A 17,895-nucleotide genomic window follows, 5' to 3' on the forward strand; every position below is an offset into this window, starting at 1 on the left:
GTGTTGATTGTAAATGCTGTAATCTTTTCTTGCCTATTTGTGTGACTTTTTCAGTATTGTGTTATTGAAACTTACTTGAGCCTTTGATTTCTAGACTACTCGCTTGATACAAGATCAGTCATCACAAGAAGAACTTGAATTGCATACCCAACGGCCTCATTTTCTTGAGGATAATGAAGATCAAAGCAGGCGTTCGTATAGGTTTGTTACACTTTCAGGTTCTGTCACAGAATTTCCTAAATCTGTTATGGCTAGTAATTATATGCAACTAATGAAAACAATTTTCTAACAGATGTGAATATTGCAACAAGGGTTTTAAGAAATCCAGCCATTTGAAACAACATGTACGATCACATACTGGTGAGAAACCTTATAAATGCCAACTCTGTGGCCGTGGCTTTGTTTCCTCCGGAGTTCTTAAGTCACATGAGAAGACTCATACAGGTAACAGAGTATACCAGCTTTATACTAGCTTAACTTGTGTTTGGCTTTTGTAAATGTCCTGTATAAGTAGATTTAAACAAATGGCATGCTACTTATGTGTTTCTGTTACTTTAAGGAGTTAAAGCATTCAGCTGTAGCATTTGCAATACCTCCTTCACAACTAATGGCAGCCTTACGAGGCACATGGCAACTCACATGAGCATGAAGCCTTACAAGTGCCCATTCTGTGATGAAAGCTTTCGAACAACTGTTCACTGCAAAAAACATATGAAAAAACATCAGGCAGTCTCGTCAACTGTAGCAGCAGCTACAGAAGCAGGAGGGGGAGGTAAATTATTTCATTTTTACTCTTACAGTCCTTGCTACAAAACAAGTACAAATGTTTCAGTGGATTACATCAATGCTATAACAGTAATGTTATAAATTAGCCTTCCAGCGTGGATAAAGTCCACAGCCACTGAAATTGCTCTGTTATGTAAATTGTTTAAAGAAATCAGTTTTCCAGGAGTAGAACATTTTTTGTCCTAAATTAGTTATACTTTTGTTTAATTATCGTAAAAATAAGAATTATAAATCCAGCTTTATTTAAAAGAAATACAGACATGAGTAGTTAGACTTCTGAAAGAGATTAAGTCCAAGCACGTAATGTAGTAGTCATGTGTTTAATAACAAACCCTTATATTTTTGCAATTTCAGCTGACAGATTAAACAGACGTCTGTATTTTTTTTTAATAGTTGCATGTGTTGAAGATGATGACGAAAACTCTGAAAGAACTTCCAGAAAATCTCGTCCTGGTGTTATAACTTTTACAGAAGAAGAAACAGCAGAATTGGCAAAGATTAGGCCTCGAGAAAGTGCCACTGTCTCAGAAAAAGTTCTTGTCCAGTCTGCTGCAGAGAAAGACAGAATTAGTGAGATCAAAGATAAGCAAGCAGAACTGGAAGCAGAGCCCAAATATGCCAACTGTTGTAGTTATTGCCCCAAAAGCTTTAAAAAACCCAGTGATTTAGTCAGGTAAGGAATGGAAAAGTTTTGTGTATTTTCAATTTTCTAAACAGTTCACCAGAAACTTAGCAGTAAGAGTTTCATATAACTTTTTTTATGCCTAAGGTAAAGTTTGACTCATATTTACATACATTTTTCTTTTTCAGAACGGTTTAAAAATACGTCTCAATGTTATATACTCTGAATATGACTAAACTAGGCTTTTCATATTTCTTTTCCTGCAGTATTAAAATGATGATTATGACGTTTTAGAATAAATGATTTTTTTTCTTGTTATAGGACTTGCAATTAAAAACATGTAAAAATCAGTTTGAAAAATGGCAAATGCTTAAATCATCTTCTTTACTAATTCTGCTTAATGTAATGTTAATATAAGTATTCAATTAATTCTAAAATTAGTAAGATACAAAATAAATATTTTTACAAACTGACATAAAAGTAGAAATTCACATATATGTGTATTCTGGAATTATTAGGCATGTTCGTATCCATACTGGAGAGAAGCCGTATAAGTGTGAAGAATGTGGAAAGAGTTTCACTGTAAAATCCACTCTGGATTGTCATGTTAAAACGCACACAGGTCAGTAAGATTTTGAATGTCTTTATTTAGAAACCGGTTACTTTCTTGACAGGCTGTTTTAACTAAAGATTTTGCAAGGAATGGTATGTTTCACTATGATCTGGAAAATGGCACTATGGATGGCAGCACCAGGTGAAATTTGGTTCTTACTGCATCATCAAATGAATCATGTTACTATATTTTTAATAAACCATATTATTACAGCCTTCTATATTAGCATGCTTATAAAGCAGTCATAGTCGTAGCTCATGGAAGAACTATGTATGCATCTATAATATTTTAATTTCAAATCTGCTGTAGCATTTCAATGCTAAATGGTTTTCCTGAGCCAAGAGGGTAGAGTTGGAAGATTTTATAAAATTGTAAGTTAAAGAAAAAAATTATAAAGGTTAATGTTTGTGCTGCTAAGTGGATTGAAAGAGTACAAAAAACTGAGCATTCAGCTATTTGAATTGTGCAAGTTGAATGTAAACCTAATTTCTGTAGTATTTAGGTTTTTAAAGTAGTTTCTTTGTATTCCTGAGAGAGGTATGATTTTAATTAGTAGTATTTTTCAACCCCAATTTTGCATAAATTAAAAACAACCTCTTTAAATCTTTCATACTTGTTTTCTTCTTACCATTGAACTTCTGTAATAAACCCAATCCTAAACCAATTAATTTCTAAAACTGGCTACAGTTTTGCTAAGGTGCATTATAAGCTTTATTCAAAAATGGGGGGGGTGGGGGGGGAGATAGAAAGCTTTTAATGCTGTATTATTTACTTAATTATTTTGGTCATGGAAGCTATCTTTCCAATTCAGTGTATTTGTACTTTCTACTGTTGTTTAGTAAGAAATACTACTCTTGTGTTTTATACCAGATCTCAGTGTAGATTAGTATCTTGTCTCAGATAGTAGCAGATGCTAAGGATAATGAAAAGAACAAAGCAGGGATTTGATCATGTTCCTCCAGGTTCAAGCAGTTTGCAAGCTGTGGGACTCTGAACTAGAGATTGTATCTTTTTGCTCACTGCTTTTAATGGAATTTTTTACATTAGTTTCATCCAGTTGTTTTCTGAACCCAGAAAAACTGGGTAAAAATGAATGGCCTCCAGTACATCCAGTAGTAATAAGTTCCTTGATCCAAATTTGGTTTTCAGTGTGCCATCTGATGATTTTGTTCCTAAGCCCACTAGTTCTTTTGTTTGAGAAATAATGAGAGATTGTTCCCTGTTTTTCTTTATCAAGCTTTTTATGATTTTACAGACTTTTTAAATAATATAAAACAGAGCTTTGTAAATGAGCATTTTAATATCCTTAACAGATTTTTCCAACCTGTTGTTCATCGTCTCTTCCACGCTATGTATATTACAATTTTGACTAGCTTAGGTACTCACTCAGGCGCTTAAAGAACTCCCTTGCTGACTTCCAGCCTTGTGAAAATTGTCCGTATAATCCTACCTTTTGTTTTCAATCTTATAACTATTTTTCTTTAGTTCAGGAAAAGACTCTGTCCTTTCATCCTGTGACAGCAGTTTTTCTAGGGTCCTTTCATGTAAAGCCAGCGTAAAACTCCAAAAATCCAGGTACAGACTTGGCAGTGAAAATCTGGTCTCCTTCAAATAGCTCTCATAGATTTGTGAAGTGTAATTTTCACTACAAAAGCCACATCAACTTTTCCCTATTATAACTCATTTGATCTTGTGGGTTTTTTTCCCTTTTCTTTTATAATTGCACCAGCTCGTGTTGGATGATCATGAAGTTTAACTGGTGTGCAGTTTCTGCATTTGAGCCTGGATCCCTTTTCAGAGGGCTGTTTTAATCTGTGGGCAACACCTACAGCTATAGTTCATCAGCGTTATGTTGAGCCATATTTATTTTATTTAAATGAATAATTAAAATAAAATTACAGTGTGATTATCTGGAGCTCCCCTGATAACAGTTCAGTTTGAAAAGCTACTCTGCTCCTCCCCTGTAAAAGAAAGTTGCTTGGATAGGAACCTACCTGTCTCTATCTGTGATAAACATTGATGCAAAGAATTAGTTCTGGGTTTTACAGTAGCTTCTGTTGTATCACCACCTTTCAGACCAGCAGGCTGGATCGAAGTTTTTCTGTGAGATACATGGTTCTTTGGCTGAACATTTAGTTCCTGTATCCTGGCGTAGCATATAGTGGGATAAATGAAGTTGCATGTTATTTTATTATTGCCTTCACTGCTTTTCTAATTTCTGTATATGTAAGAGTTCTTGTTCACATTTTATTTGGGTAGCCAGCAGTATGGCATAAGTGTAGATGTGATAAAACACACTTAATTTTACTATATTTGGAAGCAATGCCAATCTGGCATTTGCCATTCCTGCATGACTTTTCATTCCAGTTTGTGATCCACTTGCCTCCAAGTTTCCCTTGTGGTCCCTACCTCCCTGTCTGTAGATAGTTTTACATTCTAGTTCATCTGTCTGTCTTTTTTCTTTTCAGATTCCTAGTATTTATACAAAAAGCCCAAGAGTGAGGTCATAATCTGATTGAATATTTTAATGTTGTGTTTAAACAGGACATCAGATGTTCAGTTTGTTCCTCACTGCTTACTTTTTTTGTTGTGCTAACTTTTCTCTCTCTTTCTTCTTCTCCCCCCCCCTTCCTTTCTCCCAATGGGTGTGTTTTTCTTTAGTGGGAAAGACGGTTTTCTTTGTGGTACTCTGAATGCCCAGATCCCCATTGTCTTACTGCTTCATGTTATTCTTGGGCTCTTTCTTCTCCATTATTTGAAAGAACGTTGTTGGAGGTTTACTTAATTTTGTTGAACAAAAAGTGACAACAATGTTAGGGTTTTGTAATCGAAATCTGTAATCTGAAGTAGGTTGAATTGTAATTCAAGAATTTGATGAGAGGCAAGAGATTCTTCTCTGTAAATGGAAACTAGAACTCAGTAGCAGGAATCATAAGCACACATTTGTTTTGTGACTTCTTTACCAACTGTAAATGACGTAACATCACCAGAATACAGTAGTGCGTTCTGATCTGAAAGTTGAGTTGACTTTGTTTCAGGGTTGATATAATGGTTTGTCATGTATAAAGGATAATTTAATCACACTTAGTACTACTTTTCTTTGCTGTCCCGTGTCCCGTCCCGTGTCCGTCCCCCCCCCCGTATTTCTGTATTTTTCCATCAAAGCTATAGAGAAGTCTTGATTTTATTCTTTGGTAAGACACCTGTACAGAATACATTGATTTCTTCCCCTTGTTTAGCTAGGAAGCAATATTGTGCTGGAAGACCTGGGAATTTCAGGAGTTATAGTGGGTTTTCAGCTACAGTGGCATGTTTTCTGCCAGATATTTACATTATGCTTTTTGTGAATTTTACAATTGTGCATATGGTTAATGAAACGATCTCTGTAGATAACTGTTGTTATTTGTAGTACATAAAAAACTCCATCTGAGACCAAGGATTTTTTTCAAATGTTATGCAATCTGAAAGGAGAGCAGAGAAAGAAGATTGTATGTGTATAGACCAGATTTCTGTATTTCTAGATTACTTTAAGTTGGTTGGTATTTTGTTTTAGAATATGATCTCACTTGTAAATTTTATTAGTTTCCTACTTGTAATCCATTAATACTAGTCAGTATTGAGGTAAAGGCTGAAACAGAAGAATAAAGCTTCTGGAATTAAAAAAAGAAGTGAGTGGCTAAGTAAGGAGAAGCCAAATGCTGAAGAGGTTGAGATGAAACTTTTAATTCTCCAGTTTTATGAGCTGTGTAGTTCAAACAACTTGATTAGTTCAGGAAGGTGAGAGATGAGGAGGAAGACAGAGGCATCAAGGTGACCAAATAAGATTCTGCATAACAGTTTTAACAGCATATTAAGTTTTAGAAATAGGAAAAAATTAAGATATCCTTCATTGAGATCCTTAATTCATTTGAAAAGCAGCCAAAACTATAAAGAAAAAGACTAGCTATTTCAAATTTATTCTGTTCAAATGAGTGAAGAATCTCTATTTTTTTTTTTAAATTGTTGGTACAGTGCTATTGATTTTTAGAGGTTTTATCACTTATCTTTCTGTTTTTGAAACTTTTCCAGGCCAGAAGCTCTTCAGTTGTCATGTATGCAGCAATTCTTTTTCTACAAAAGGGAGTCTAAAAGTCCACATGCGTCTGCATACAGGAGCAAAGCCCTTTAAATGTCCACACTGTGATTTACGGTTTCGTACTTCAGGGCGCAGAAAAACCCACATACAGTGTCATTATAAACCAGAGACAAAGAAAGTTAGGAAGCCAGTCGCCCGTACATCATCTGAGGGACTACAACCAGTCAGTCTTCTTAATTCATCCTCAACAGACCCTAATGTTTTCATCATGAATAACTCCGTTTTGACAAGTCAGTTTGATCCAAATTTACTTCAACAAGGACTTGTGGGCCAGGCTATCCTGCCTGCTTCAGTGTCAGGTAAAAATGGATTACTTTTTGGTGGCGATATTGAGATCAAGTACTGACCTTTGCTTTCTATTAGAGGTCAGAAAATTATGCCAAACACTACTTCCAAACAGGTAAGAGTTGTACCGAATTCATGATTTGATGCACGGTGGTGATATATATAGAAATTTATTTATTTAAAGATGAAGAGGAAAATGTATGCATTTCACCTAAAAAGATCTCTTCAGTTCTGCTATGGTGTTACACTGCAGAAAGGAAGAAAATGCAGATAAGAAGTAGCTGGAGGACTTGTATTCTTTTTGGTAATACTCTGTTGCCTTTTCTTAAAAAGGAGAGAAGCAAAACAGTTATTCTGTAAGCTTTCCATTCCATAAGATTTATTTTGTATTCAAGCATTAGATCATAGAGCAAAGAAAAGTTTGTCTACACTAGTTATTTACATAAATAATGAAGAGCATGTTTTAAGTGCATGTGCTCTGCTGTGCATGTGTAGTTAATGGTCCAAAATAAAAAGAACACCCCCCCCCCCCCCAAAAAAAAAACAACAAACAACCCAGCCAAAAAAAACAAAGCAAGAAAACACTTTAGAGATACAAAAAACTACTAGTATAAGCATGTCTGTTGAATAACTAAATGCCTAGGATCCGAAGTCTTTTGCTGATTGACAGTGGCTACAGCTGCATTAGCACATTAAATGTGCCACAGGCCATTCTTTGAGGCCAGCTGGCATGGAATACCCAACATGCTTCATGCTGCAAGTAAATGGCCTTTTGAGAATGATCCTTGCTAACTTCTAAATTGCTTTCAGGCATTGCTGGTGTAAGTGCTAGCTGGCCTCAGGCAAAGTTGGTACAGGGAGTTTTTTAAGAACAGAATAGTGTTCAGGTGGCTGGAGAAGTACCTTGGTAATGGTAAATTTACTACTTAAACTGTGGGTCTTGGACTGTCTGTCTATCACTTCTGAAAGTGAGACTTTGGTTTTCAGCGTTTCTTTGGCACTTTTTTGAGTACATGTCTATGATTTTGAAGGTATGCCCACAAATTCACAGTAATGTATCATTCTCATATTCAACTGTAGCCATTCTGGCTTATCTGATTTGACCTAAACAGTTGTCCAAAACGAACAAACTGTTGGTTGTTCAGAAGATATTGGTAAATGTTATTTTACAGGCACAGTTTGTGATAAATTTGTGATTAAAAACTATCTGATGTTTGCTTGGATTTTTGAGTGAACACAGTAAGGATGAGTCTTTAGCATGTTCAGGTGTCCTAGAAAGAGGCAGGAAACTTCTTAAATCAAGATTAGTGATTTGAGTTTTGCCTGGAGCAAATATTTCTTAGGTGCATTGTAAAGCAGATTTATTATACTAAAGGATTTTGGAGAGGGAAAGGTAGATTTTTTTTTTTTTTTGAAGCATCAGCTGAAGGACACTAGTTGATCATACTGAAGGTGTTTGGAGAAGAGAAGGTATGTCAAACACAAGGTGACTTTTTCCTTATATTCTCTCAATACAATCTCTCAATTTTTTGTAGACATGGTCTGTTCAACTTTTGAAATTAGGAGCTTTCTAAGTTCTAAAGATTTTGTATTTCAAATGCTAATGTACCTTTCTTTCCATCCACATGAGTACATAGGATGAACTTTAATACCTTCTTGAACAATGTTTGTGCTGTGCAAAAATGTGGCAGTAGCTTTCATCTGTATGTTCAGAGTCAGAGTGTACGTGTCACGTGTGAGTGGTGCTTGTATTTAGGCGCTGCACACTCTCCAAGGAAATTTATATCAAATTTCTCCAGGTTTCCAAAGCTACTCTGGAGTGGTTCTTGTTTTCTAAGATGCTAGCTAGTGCTTAAATAATAACAATCTTTAAAGTACATAGAATTTATGAAGCTCTACAATAGGCAATCATCTACTTCAAATTATTTTTCTTGGCATAAATAAATATGTGTGTGTATAGCTTTTGTATTGATTTAATTTATAAAAATAAACAAGCTAAAAGAGGCAGTCAGTAATGATAAAGAAAAACATTATAATATGACTGTTTTCTTTGGTAGCTGGAGGTGACTTAACTGTGTCCTTGACAGATGGTAGCTTGGCCACTCTTGAAGGAATACAGTTACAACTTGCTGCTAATCTGGTTGGACAAAATGTTCAAATTTCTGGAATAGATGCCACCAGTATTAACAATATAACATTACAGGTAGGTTGCTCGCAGTTTCTTGCTTTTAATTTTATAGAATCACTTTGAGGGCTGAAGGACATTTAAGGAGCATACATAATTCTGCAAGAGTTCTCTTGAGTTGAGTGAGGTACATGGCAATACCATGCTGTATCAGTTGTACTATGTTAGAAGACTTAAAGAATAGCTACACAGTGGGTTTTTTTTTTCTGGTTTAGTTTATTTCTTTTCAGTCTTTCAGGTTTTTTTTACCCCTCTGGGATTTTGGCAGATTGCTTTAAAATCTGTATTTTTTTTCTTCTAATTGCATTTTGTCTTTTCACTTTAAAACCATTTTAGGGTAAAGCTCCCCACACAACCCCCCCAAAAGAACCCCCTCCAGAAACAAACCAACCCAAATTATTGCACAGAATGTTCTTTTCCTTAATATAAGACACCTGTGTTATTTGGCAAGATTTTAATATTTAGATTCACAGTTTACATTCCCATTGAGCTTGTAAAATGAACAACAGAAAAAGGTGAGATGATTACATTTAAAAATTTGTATTTGAAATGATGTGAAAGAATGATTTTCATGAACTTGGTTGTGTTTGATCAGTTTCACAGAATCATTGAGGTTGGAGGAGACCTCTGGAGGTCACTGGGTCTAATCCCAAGGTCAGGGAAGGGACATCTTTGGATTTGCATTGGGTTGCTCAGAGTCTCTCTACTCAAGAAGTTTTTAGTGTAAAACGAAGAAAACTAAATTTTAGTTTTGTTTTCCCCAGTCCCCAAACATCCCTAAAGAGTAAAATGTCTATCTTTAACTATTGAGAACAGATGTTTGACTGTGAATTGGGACCTTAATGAGCTGTAGGAGCTGAAAAAATAGGTAATTTCTGGTATCAGTCTTCTCTCTGCTCCATGCCTTTTCACTTTCAAAGACCCGAAGACAGTGATAAGCGTTACAGGCAACAGTAAGAGAGTACAGAATGCCAGTAGTGTGGGTACCTGGTGCCCAGCATGCTCATATGTAACTATGATCATGATTTCCCAAACATTTTGCTAAGGGAAGGGAGGGAAGAATCTACAAGTGAAGCTGAGTAGACTGTTTACATAGTGACTTTGGAGACTGGCTATATATAGACACTTAAAAAATAAATTTAAGTTTAAAATGGTTAATTATAAAGCTTAAATATTATATATACTCTATATGCATTGAATATGAATTCTGGATTTATGTTAAGAATGTTCACTTAACCCATATTTGTTAACTTTGGATTGATCAGATTGAAAACTTGCTTTTCAGATCGATCCAAGTATTCTACAGCAGACATTACAGCAGAGTAATCTACTTGCTCAGCAGCTAACTGGAGATCCCAGTATGGCTCCACAGAATGCCTCCCTCCAGGCAACAGAAAATGCAGTGCCAGCTAATGTGGTTATTCAGCCTATATCAGGCCTGTCTTTGCAGCCCACAGTAACATCTTCTGCTAACATGACAATAGGATCCCTATCTGAGCAAGAGTCTGTGCTGACAACCAGCGCTAGTGGTAAGCAGTGTCAATAGTTTTATTGTGCTTTGAATTTCTTAGTTTTAATTATGGTATTACCCATAGTGAGAAAATCTCCCCGTCCCACCAAATACCTCATTTAATAAAATAAGCATACAGTTCTTGTATGAGCATCTTCAGCAAATTTTACAACTTTGTGTTACCATTTTTGAATATAATTTTTTCAGAAGGTGGACTATATAATGAAAATATTGAAGAACATTTATAGTCTTTAGAAAAATATAAAATCTTTGTTCTGGAGATCTTAACCTGCAGAGGAATAAATTGGATATAAAAACAATTTATTTTTCAGAGTACAAGTTCTAGCATCTTACCTTGGCTACATTTTTTATAGTAGTTCAGAAAATAATGTATTAATTGCTTTAAAAAGTTGTGTCTATTATAAAGAAAGGATCTTCATGGAATTTTTTTTGTTCTACCCACTTATATTTAGGTGCACAGGACATCTCTCAAGTCATGACTTCACAGGGTATGGTATCATCTTCAAATGGACAACATGAGATAACATTGACCATAAATAATTCCAGTTTGAGTCAAGTTCTAGCTCATGCTTCAGGTTCTACTACTACAAGCTCATCAGGAAGTCCTCAAGAAATCACTCTTACAATATCTGGTTGGTATTTTTAATGATCTTTAATGGTACCAGATCTCCATTTTAGAAGGTAGCTATACGGTAGTATTTGAGGATATTTTCACTGTCCACAGCTTTCCCACGGTGTATTTTTTATATTCATCAGCTTTAAAAGATATTCCCCAAATCTGCCTCTGAAAACCAAATACATTTGCTTTGAGGACGCATATTAGATTGGTTCCCTATTTTATTCATATCCTTGAGTCAACAGATGTTTATCTCAGTGGCAAAGCCTGTATAACCCATTCTTGTTTCCTTGCTGTGCCTCACTTGGGGTAGTGCAATTTCTGGGTAGTACTGGGACAGGAACAAGCAGGGCAGGCATTGGGGATGAGTTTATTTAATCTAGTTTTCTTTAAATGCCTGTGGAACCATGTTCTAATAGATGTTCTGATCATTGTTTGAGGTGTACTATTCAGTCTTTACAATACATAGTTAATGCTTCAGGTCTCCCTGAATAAATTTAGACTGATTTTCTTACTGCCTCTAAGAGACTAATCCTATATACACTAAAAATATCTTTCCATTTCCCCCAAAGACAGTTTGTATTTTGTATCATAACATTTCTTTAATAGATCCAGTATAATATTTAGTGCTTTTCTTTCTTTTCCTTTCTTTTTTCTTTTTTATTTCTTTCTTTTCCTTTTTTTTTTCTTTTTCTCTTTTTTTCTGTTTTCTGTAATATGTTTAGCGTTTTTAAGTGTCATGACAATAATGTCTCTGTTAAGGTGTCAGGGTCCCCCACCTCTGTTTTTCTGCTTGTTAATGGATGTTCACTCATCTAAGAAAAATGGAGTATAGGTGTCCAACAACTGATAGAATCTGCTTTCAGTTTCTTTATGTTCTATGCTTGTTGACCATTGCACAAAATTAACACCATGTGAAGTGATGTCTTTACAAAAGAGGACATGTTGAGTGCAAATCATTATCCATACAGTAGATAAAAAACCCCACATTTTAATCATTAACGTTTAGTTTGCTAGATTTTTATAGTTTCATGAAGTTGGTGCCTTGAATCTGCATAAGTAAGATCAATATTTGTCTAAATATTAATAAGCTCAGGTATTTCTCTACGTGTTAGTATCTAGATATGCATAAACACATCTGTATTAAAAACTTGTCGAACCTCTGCATAAAAATCTGCATGTGTAGAGATTAATTTTGTATTTTGGTTTTATTTTCTACTTTTATTATTTTATGATCACTTGTTTATAGTTCTAAGTACAATAGCAGAATAACGTTGAGAAATTTCCAGTTATAACAGGACTAATTTCTATTCAGGCCAAGATCTTATTCAGCATAATTCTGGAAGCAGTGATCTGAATAGTGGCTTAAGGCTGACAGCGCCAACCATCAACAGTCAGACTACAGGTGCTACATTAACTATAAGCAACGACCAGCTTCTTTCTCAGGGCACTTCACTAAATGCTCCAGGTATGCATACAGTGATTTTTCTAATTAAAAATAACAACATTTTGTTGAAAAATAAATACTAGACCACGTAATTAAATATGAAATGGTATAATCTTGCACATTATGATTCAGGAACTACATGGCTTTTTGTGTTTTCTCACTAGCTTTAAATTGTTATGCCAATTTAAATGAACTTTACTCAACATGGTAAGAAGAAAATGAAAATGAGAAGACGTATCTAAAATTAGTACTTTGAGGCAGTTACAGGAATATTGAAGGACTATTTCTATAAATTGGAGGATGAAGAAATCTGATACATTTGCTGCAGACAGATGATAAAATATCCTTTATATCAAATTTGCTCTAGTATTCAAATTTTGAGATTTTAAATATGTATATGCACGTCTACCTATATCTGTTTATATATACACACAAACACATGTGCATGTATATAGTTGTTCATACTTTCAACCAGTGCAGCAGGTTGCATTGGTTGCACTGATTGGTTGCAGCAGGTTGCACTCATACAGACTTACTACTGATATGTAAACAATTTTCTTCACACTTATGCAGATGTAAATTTTCTCTATTTTCCTTTTCCTTCATCTGTCTCCTTTCATAGCTTCCTTTGGTGCTCATATACATCTATAAAGCAAATCTGCTTTAATGTCATACCGGGGGAAGCCTACCCCAGAGTATCCTGTAAGATTTGAAGGTTAAGGCATGCTCTTGTGTAATCAATTAGGAAATGAAATAGTAGAAACAGACAGTTGTATAGTACCTTCTCTATCATCTTCTCAAGTTTTTGAGGCTTATCGTAAACTGAGAGCCGTGAGACCTCTAGTCGCATGTTGGAGAATCTATAATAAACTATTATACAGCTGTTCTAATCAAACTGTTATGAAACACCTATTAATAATAAACTGGCCTCTTTTGCTATTGCGTGTTGGGTTACGGAGTTAGCGAATTTTGGGTTTACTGCTGTGAGTCAAAGTGTATTTCATTGAGAATTCTGAAAGTGGTCAGACTACAGAAACGTGTAACCTGAAACTTCTTCAGGTTTCTTTTCGGCAATGAGTCATCTCCCATACGCCATGTTACAAAGTTACTGCTTTGCTGTGTGATGTCTATCAATTTAATGTAATTTTTCTAATTTTGTCATCTGACTCTCTGACAACTTTTGACACATGATTATCTGTTTAACTGATGTATTTGCTTCCAAAATAGAAAGGTCTAGCAAATGAGAAATAGAAATTAAGTTTAATTAAAATAAGTTTGCAGCTAAGAGTTTATGTACGTAACAGACCTTTTTTTTACTATTTTGAACATATTCCAGAACTTAATACAACAGGTGGGACAAACCTTCCTTCAACAACACCTATATCTCAGTCTACAGTTTCTGCCCAGAATTTGGTAATGTCTTCATCAGGAGTTGGAGGAGATGGTAGTGTCACCTTGACTCTTGCTGACACTCAGGGAATGTTGTCAGGTGGTCTTGATGCAGTTACGCTTAATATCACTTCACAGGTAAGAAATGCTTTTCTGAACTGACAGATAAACCAATGTTACTGTCTTACAGGGTAGGAATGGGAGATTTTGCTTAGAAAATAATTTTGTCCTGCAAATACATAGTATTTGAAAATTCAGTTAATTTTCTTTCTTTCTGCCAACAGTGTGTGCACACTGGTATCTAGAAGCATAAACTATGTAAACAGAAATACAGATAAATTTTGCAGGTTGGTTTTTTTTTTCCCCAAGGAACAGATAGGTTCTACTGTTTCAAACATTGTTTGAGATCACTTTTTAGTGATAAATGGTGTACTACTTCATCACTATTCAGTAATACAGCTTAGTATTCCTAAACTTCTTATTGTTTAATATGGTAAATTTTTCTTTTCCTCCTTGTGAACATGAGAGTTGAAGAGCGGTTGCAACAGCAAATAGCAGGACAGAATCTAAATTAAACTGACTGTCTTTAATAACAGGTAGCATTACAAGAAATTTTGTAAGAATAGTGCTGTATGGACTATCATGTCTCCAGTGGCTTTAGCATTAGTTTAGTTTTTATCATAATTTACAAGTTTTGTGGTGTCATCAAGAGCCAAAGATGTGTTGGCAAATAGAAGGCATAGAGTGGAGAGAAAAAAAAAAAATCAGATAATAGTAAAAGACTAGAAAGTGAAAATTTAGGGTCATTGGCATTTCAGTGTTGATTTGACATCTGAAAACTTGAGCTGTTTCTTCTACTTACTTGGCTGAACTAGGTTTAAATTGTTTTTTACTTACTCTTTGACCCAAGTTAAAATGTGTGAATGTATATAAATTAAAGACTATTTGTCTAGCATATGGTGTGATTAAACCTGGTGAAGCAAAGTCTGTGAGGATTATTATATGCTTCCTTCTCTGCAGTTTTGCTCTGGGGAAGGGGAAGAAAATACTTCTTAATTAGTTCTTGTGACACATTTGTGATTTCTGGCATCACAGAGTAACAAAGCAACATGTGATTTCATTTCAGGCTTTGTAATAATTTAAGCAATTAAATTTGGCAGTCTTGATGTTTATTAATAAGACACTATGCCTGATGTTAAGGCAGGCATAAATAAAAATGAAGCATTGTTTTGGGTACTATGCAAACACAGTCTGTGTTGCAGGAATCTTGATAAATAGGCAGGTAGTACATAAAGGACTGTACTGAAGGAACTGGCAGATGTGCTCACCAAGCCCCTTTCCATCATTTACCAGCAGTCCTGGCTAACTGGGGAGGTCCCAGTTGACTAGAGATTAGCAAATGTGACACCCATCTTCAAGAAGGGCTGGAAGGAGGACCTGGGGAACTACAGGCCTGTCAGCTTGACCTCGGTACCAGGGAAGCTGGTGGAGCAGATCATCCTGAGTGCCATCACATGGCATGTAGAGGATAACCAAGGAATCAAGCCCAGCCAGCATGGTTTCAGAAAAGGCAGGTCCTGCTTGACCGACCTGATCTCTTTCTATGACAAGGTGACCCGCTAGTGGATGAGGGAAAGGCTGTGGATGTTCTCTACCTAGACTTAAGTAAAGCCTTTGACACGGTTTCCCACAGTATTCTCCTGGAGAAGCTGGCTGCTCATGGCTTGGACAGGTGTACTCTTCGCTGGGTAAAAAACTGGCTGGATGGCTGGGCCCAAAGAGTGGTGGTGAATGGAGTTTACTCCAGTTGGCAGCCGGTCACAAGCGGTGTTCCCCAGGGTTCTGTGTTGGGGCCAGTCCTGTTTAATATCTTTATCAATGATCTGGATGAGGGGATTGAGTGCACCCTCAGTAAGTTTGCAGATGACACCAAGTTGTGCGGGAGTGTTGATCTGCTTGAGGGGAGGAAGGCTCTGCAGAGGGACCTGGACAGGCTGGGTTAATGGGCCGAGGTCAATTGTATGGGGTTCAACAAGGCTAAGTGCAAGGTCCTGCACTTGGGTCACAGCAACCCCATGCAATGCTACAGGGTTGGGGAAGAGGGGCTGGAAAGCTGCCTGGCAGAGAAGGACCTGGGGATATTGGTAGACAGCCAGCTGAATATGAGCCAGCAGTGTGCCCAGGTGGCCAAGAAAGCCAATGGCATCCTGGCTTGTATCAGGAATAGTGTGGCCAGCAGGAGTAGGGAAGCGATCGTGCCCCTGTACTCAGCACTGGTGAGGCCGCACCTCGAATACTGTGTTCAGTTTTGTGCCCCTCACTACAAGAGAGACATTGAGGTGCTGGAGCGTGTCCAGAGAAGGGCAACGAAGCTGGTGAAGGGTCTAGAGCAGAAGTCCTATGAGGAGCATCTGAGGGAACTGGGGTTGTTTAGCCTGGAGAAAAGGAGACTGAGGGGAGACCTTATCCCTCTCTACAGCTACCTGAAAGGAGGTTGTAGCGAGGTGGGGGTCGGTCTCTTCTCCCAAGTAACAAGTGATAGGACGAGAGGAAATGGCCTCAAGTTGCGGCAGGGGAGGTTTAGACTGGATATTAGGAAATTTTACTTCACTGAAAGGGTTATCAAGCATTGGAAGAGGCTGCCCAGGGAAGTGGTTGAGTCGCCATCCCTGGAAGTATTTAAAAGACGTTTGGATGAGGTGCTTAGGGACATGGTATAGTGGAGGTCTTGGTAGTGTTAGGTTTACGGTTAGTCTCGATGACCTTAAAGGTCTTTTCCAACCTATACGATTCTGGGATTCTGTAAAGGTACTGCGTTTCCTGGGGAAATTGAAAAGTCTTTAACAGTAATGTAGAAATAGAAGTAGTGTGGTATTAGTAATTGTGTTTCTTAATTAGTAATTTTGTACCTTGATTTCATGTATTTTGGAAGTAGGTTTAATTAAGAGATTTTAAAAAAGGAAAATATTGTGGGAAGACTGTGCAGGAAAGCAGAATAGAGGTGTTAAAGTATGAGCTAAAGAGACAAAGACAAGGGAAGGCTGAGACATTCAGCAATTGAGGCATGGCTGAGAAAAATTAATCAGAACTGGATCTCTAGTCTTACAGACTTCCAGCTGTTGTTACCCTTAAATTGGTAGACTTAAAATGGAAGGAGAAAAGAAGAGAAAACAGTAGTATTTGTTCAGATAGGATTCTGGAATGGACTTTTTCAAGGTAAAAAAAAAAAAAAAAAAAGTAGTTATGAGGTATAAAAATATTTTACATGACTACAGTTAGCTGTTTAAATATAGTTATTGTACTTCTTTTTTTCTTTTCTCCCATCTTTGACAGGGTCAGCAGTTCCCTGCTATACTCACAGATTCCAGTCTCACTAGCCAAAGTGGGTCAGGCTCACAGCAGGTCATACTGGTGAGCCATACACCCCATTCAGCTTCTGCAAACTCTGATGAAATAACATATCAGGTAGGTACAATATATTTCTGTATCTTTTATGCATAAGGGACATGATTTAATCAAAATACTGGAATGATTCCTCTCTATCCTGTAGCAGGAAGGCTGATGTCATTCCCAAATAAGAGTATTGGGAAAAGGTTCATTGTGACTTCCTAGTCACCCAGATTCAGTTTTAAGTTTTGAGTGAAAAACACTTTTTCATATACAAAACATGCATTTTTGTATATGAAATGCATTTCTAAAAAAGAAATGCAATTAATAATGTGTTTCGTTCTACAAATTACGTAACCATGCTCTCAACATGGACTGCTCCAAAAATTTCCAAGTAAGTTTGTAGTTAGATAACAAAAATAGACAAAGTTGAGAGCTGTGGAAAGAAGTAGCACCTATTGCTACACTTTTTCCATTCTGTTTTTGTAACCAAATTGCTTTAATAGTGGAGCAACATAAAGTCTTTTCAACTTCTTATGTATTTGAATCTCAATAGAAGCTTTTATATATGTAATATAGTATTAATATTAGAAAAAGTAGTTAAGACTTCTCTTGTTGAAGGCAAAATGAATGTTTTCAACCAACCTGGTAATGCAAGCTCTAAAATAGGAAAAATGGGAGAGGCAGATGGTGATCCACAATCAAGTGAAGAAGTGGTGGACTGGATTGGCAAGCAAAGGGCAAGATGTGGGCAAGTTGTGGCTGATATGGGCAAGAGAAACCTCAAAAAATAGTAAGAGCTGAAGAGAGGGGGCCTACCTCAAGTGTATGTGTATGAATAAAGGTGCTGAGACGACAGTGTAATAGAGGAAACTTCAACAATCTTCTTGGAAAAATTG

The 17,895-nt window shown here is 36.4% G+C and overlaps 1 protein-coding gene across 1 annotated transcript in view; it reads left to right on the forward strand.

Annotated features, from left to right (window-relative positions):
* ZNF236 (zinc finger protein 236) overlaps positions 1-17,895 on the forward strand; it is a 94,005-nt gene that overhangs the window by 56,496 nt on the left and 19,614 nt on the right. The window contains exons 18-29 of the mRNA XM_072852849.1: positions 95-201; positions 293-444; positions 560-772; positions 1,180-1,459; positions 1,927-2,030; positions 6,090-6,455; positions 8,499-8,644; positions 9,912-10,155; positions 10,610-10,789; positions 12,089-12,241; positions 13,557-13,747; positions 16,943-17,074. Coding sequence (XP_072708950.1) covers positions 95-201; positions 293-444; positions 560-772; positions 1,180-1,459; positions 1,927-2,030; positions 6,090-6,455; positions 8,499-8,644; positions 9,912-10,155; positions 10,610-10,789; positions 12,089-12,241; positions 13,557-13,747; positions 16,943-17,074 — 2,268 coding nt within the window. The remainder of the gene's footprint in view (positions 1-94; positions 202-292; positions 445-559; positions 773-1,179; positions 1,460-1,926; positions 2,031-6,089; positions 6,456-8,498; positions 8,645-9,911; positions 10,156-10,609; positions 10,790-12,088; positions 12,242-13,556; positions 13,748-16,942; positions 17,075-17,895) is intronic.

This window comes from Ciconia boyciana, chromosome 2, assembly GCF_034638445.1.
Source record: "Ciconia boyciana chromosome 2, ASM3463844v1, whole genome shotgun sequence".
In the NCBI taxonomy this organism is placed as follows: domain Eukaryota; kingdom Metazoa; phylum Chordata; class Aves; order Ciconiiformes; family Ciconiidae; genus Ciconia; species Ciconia boyciana.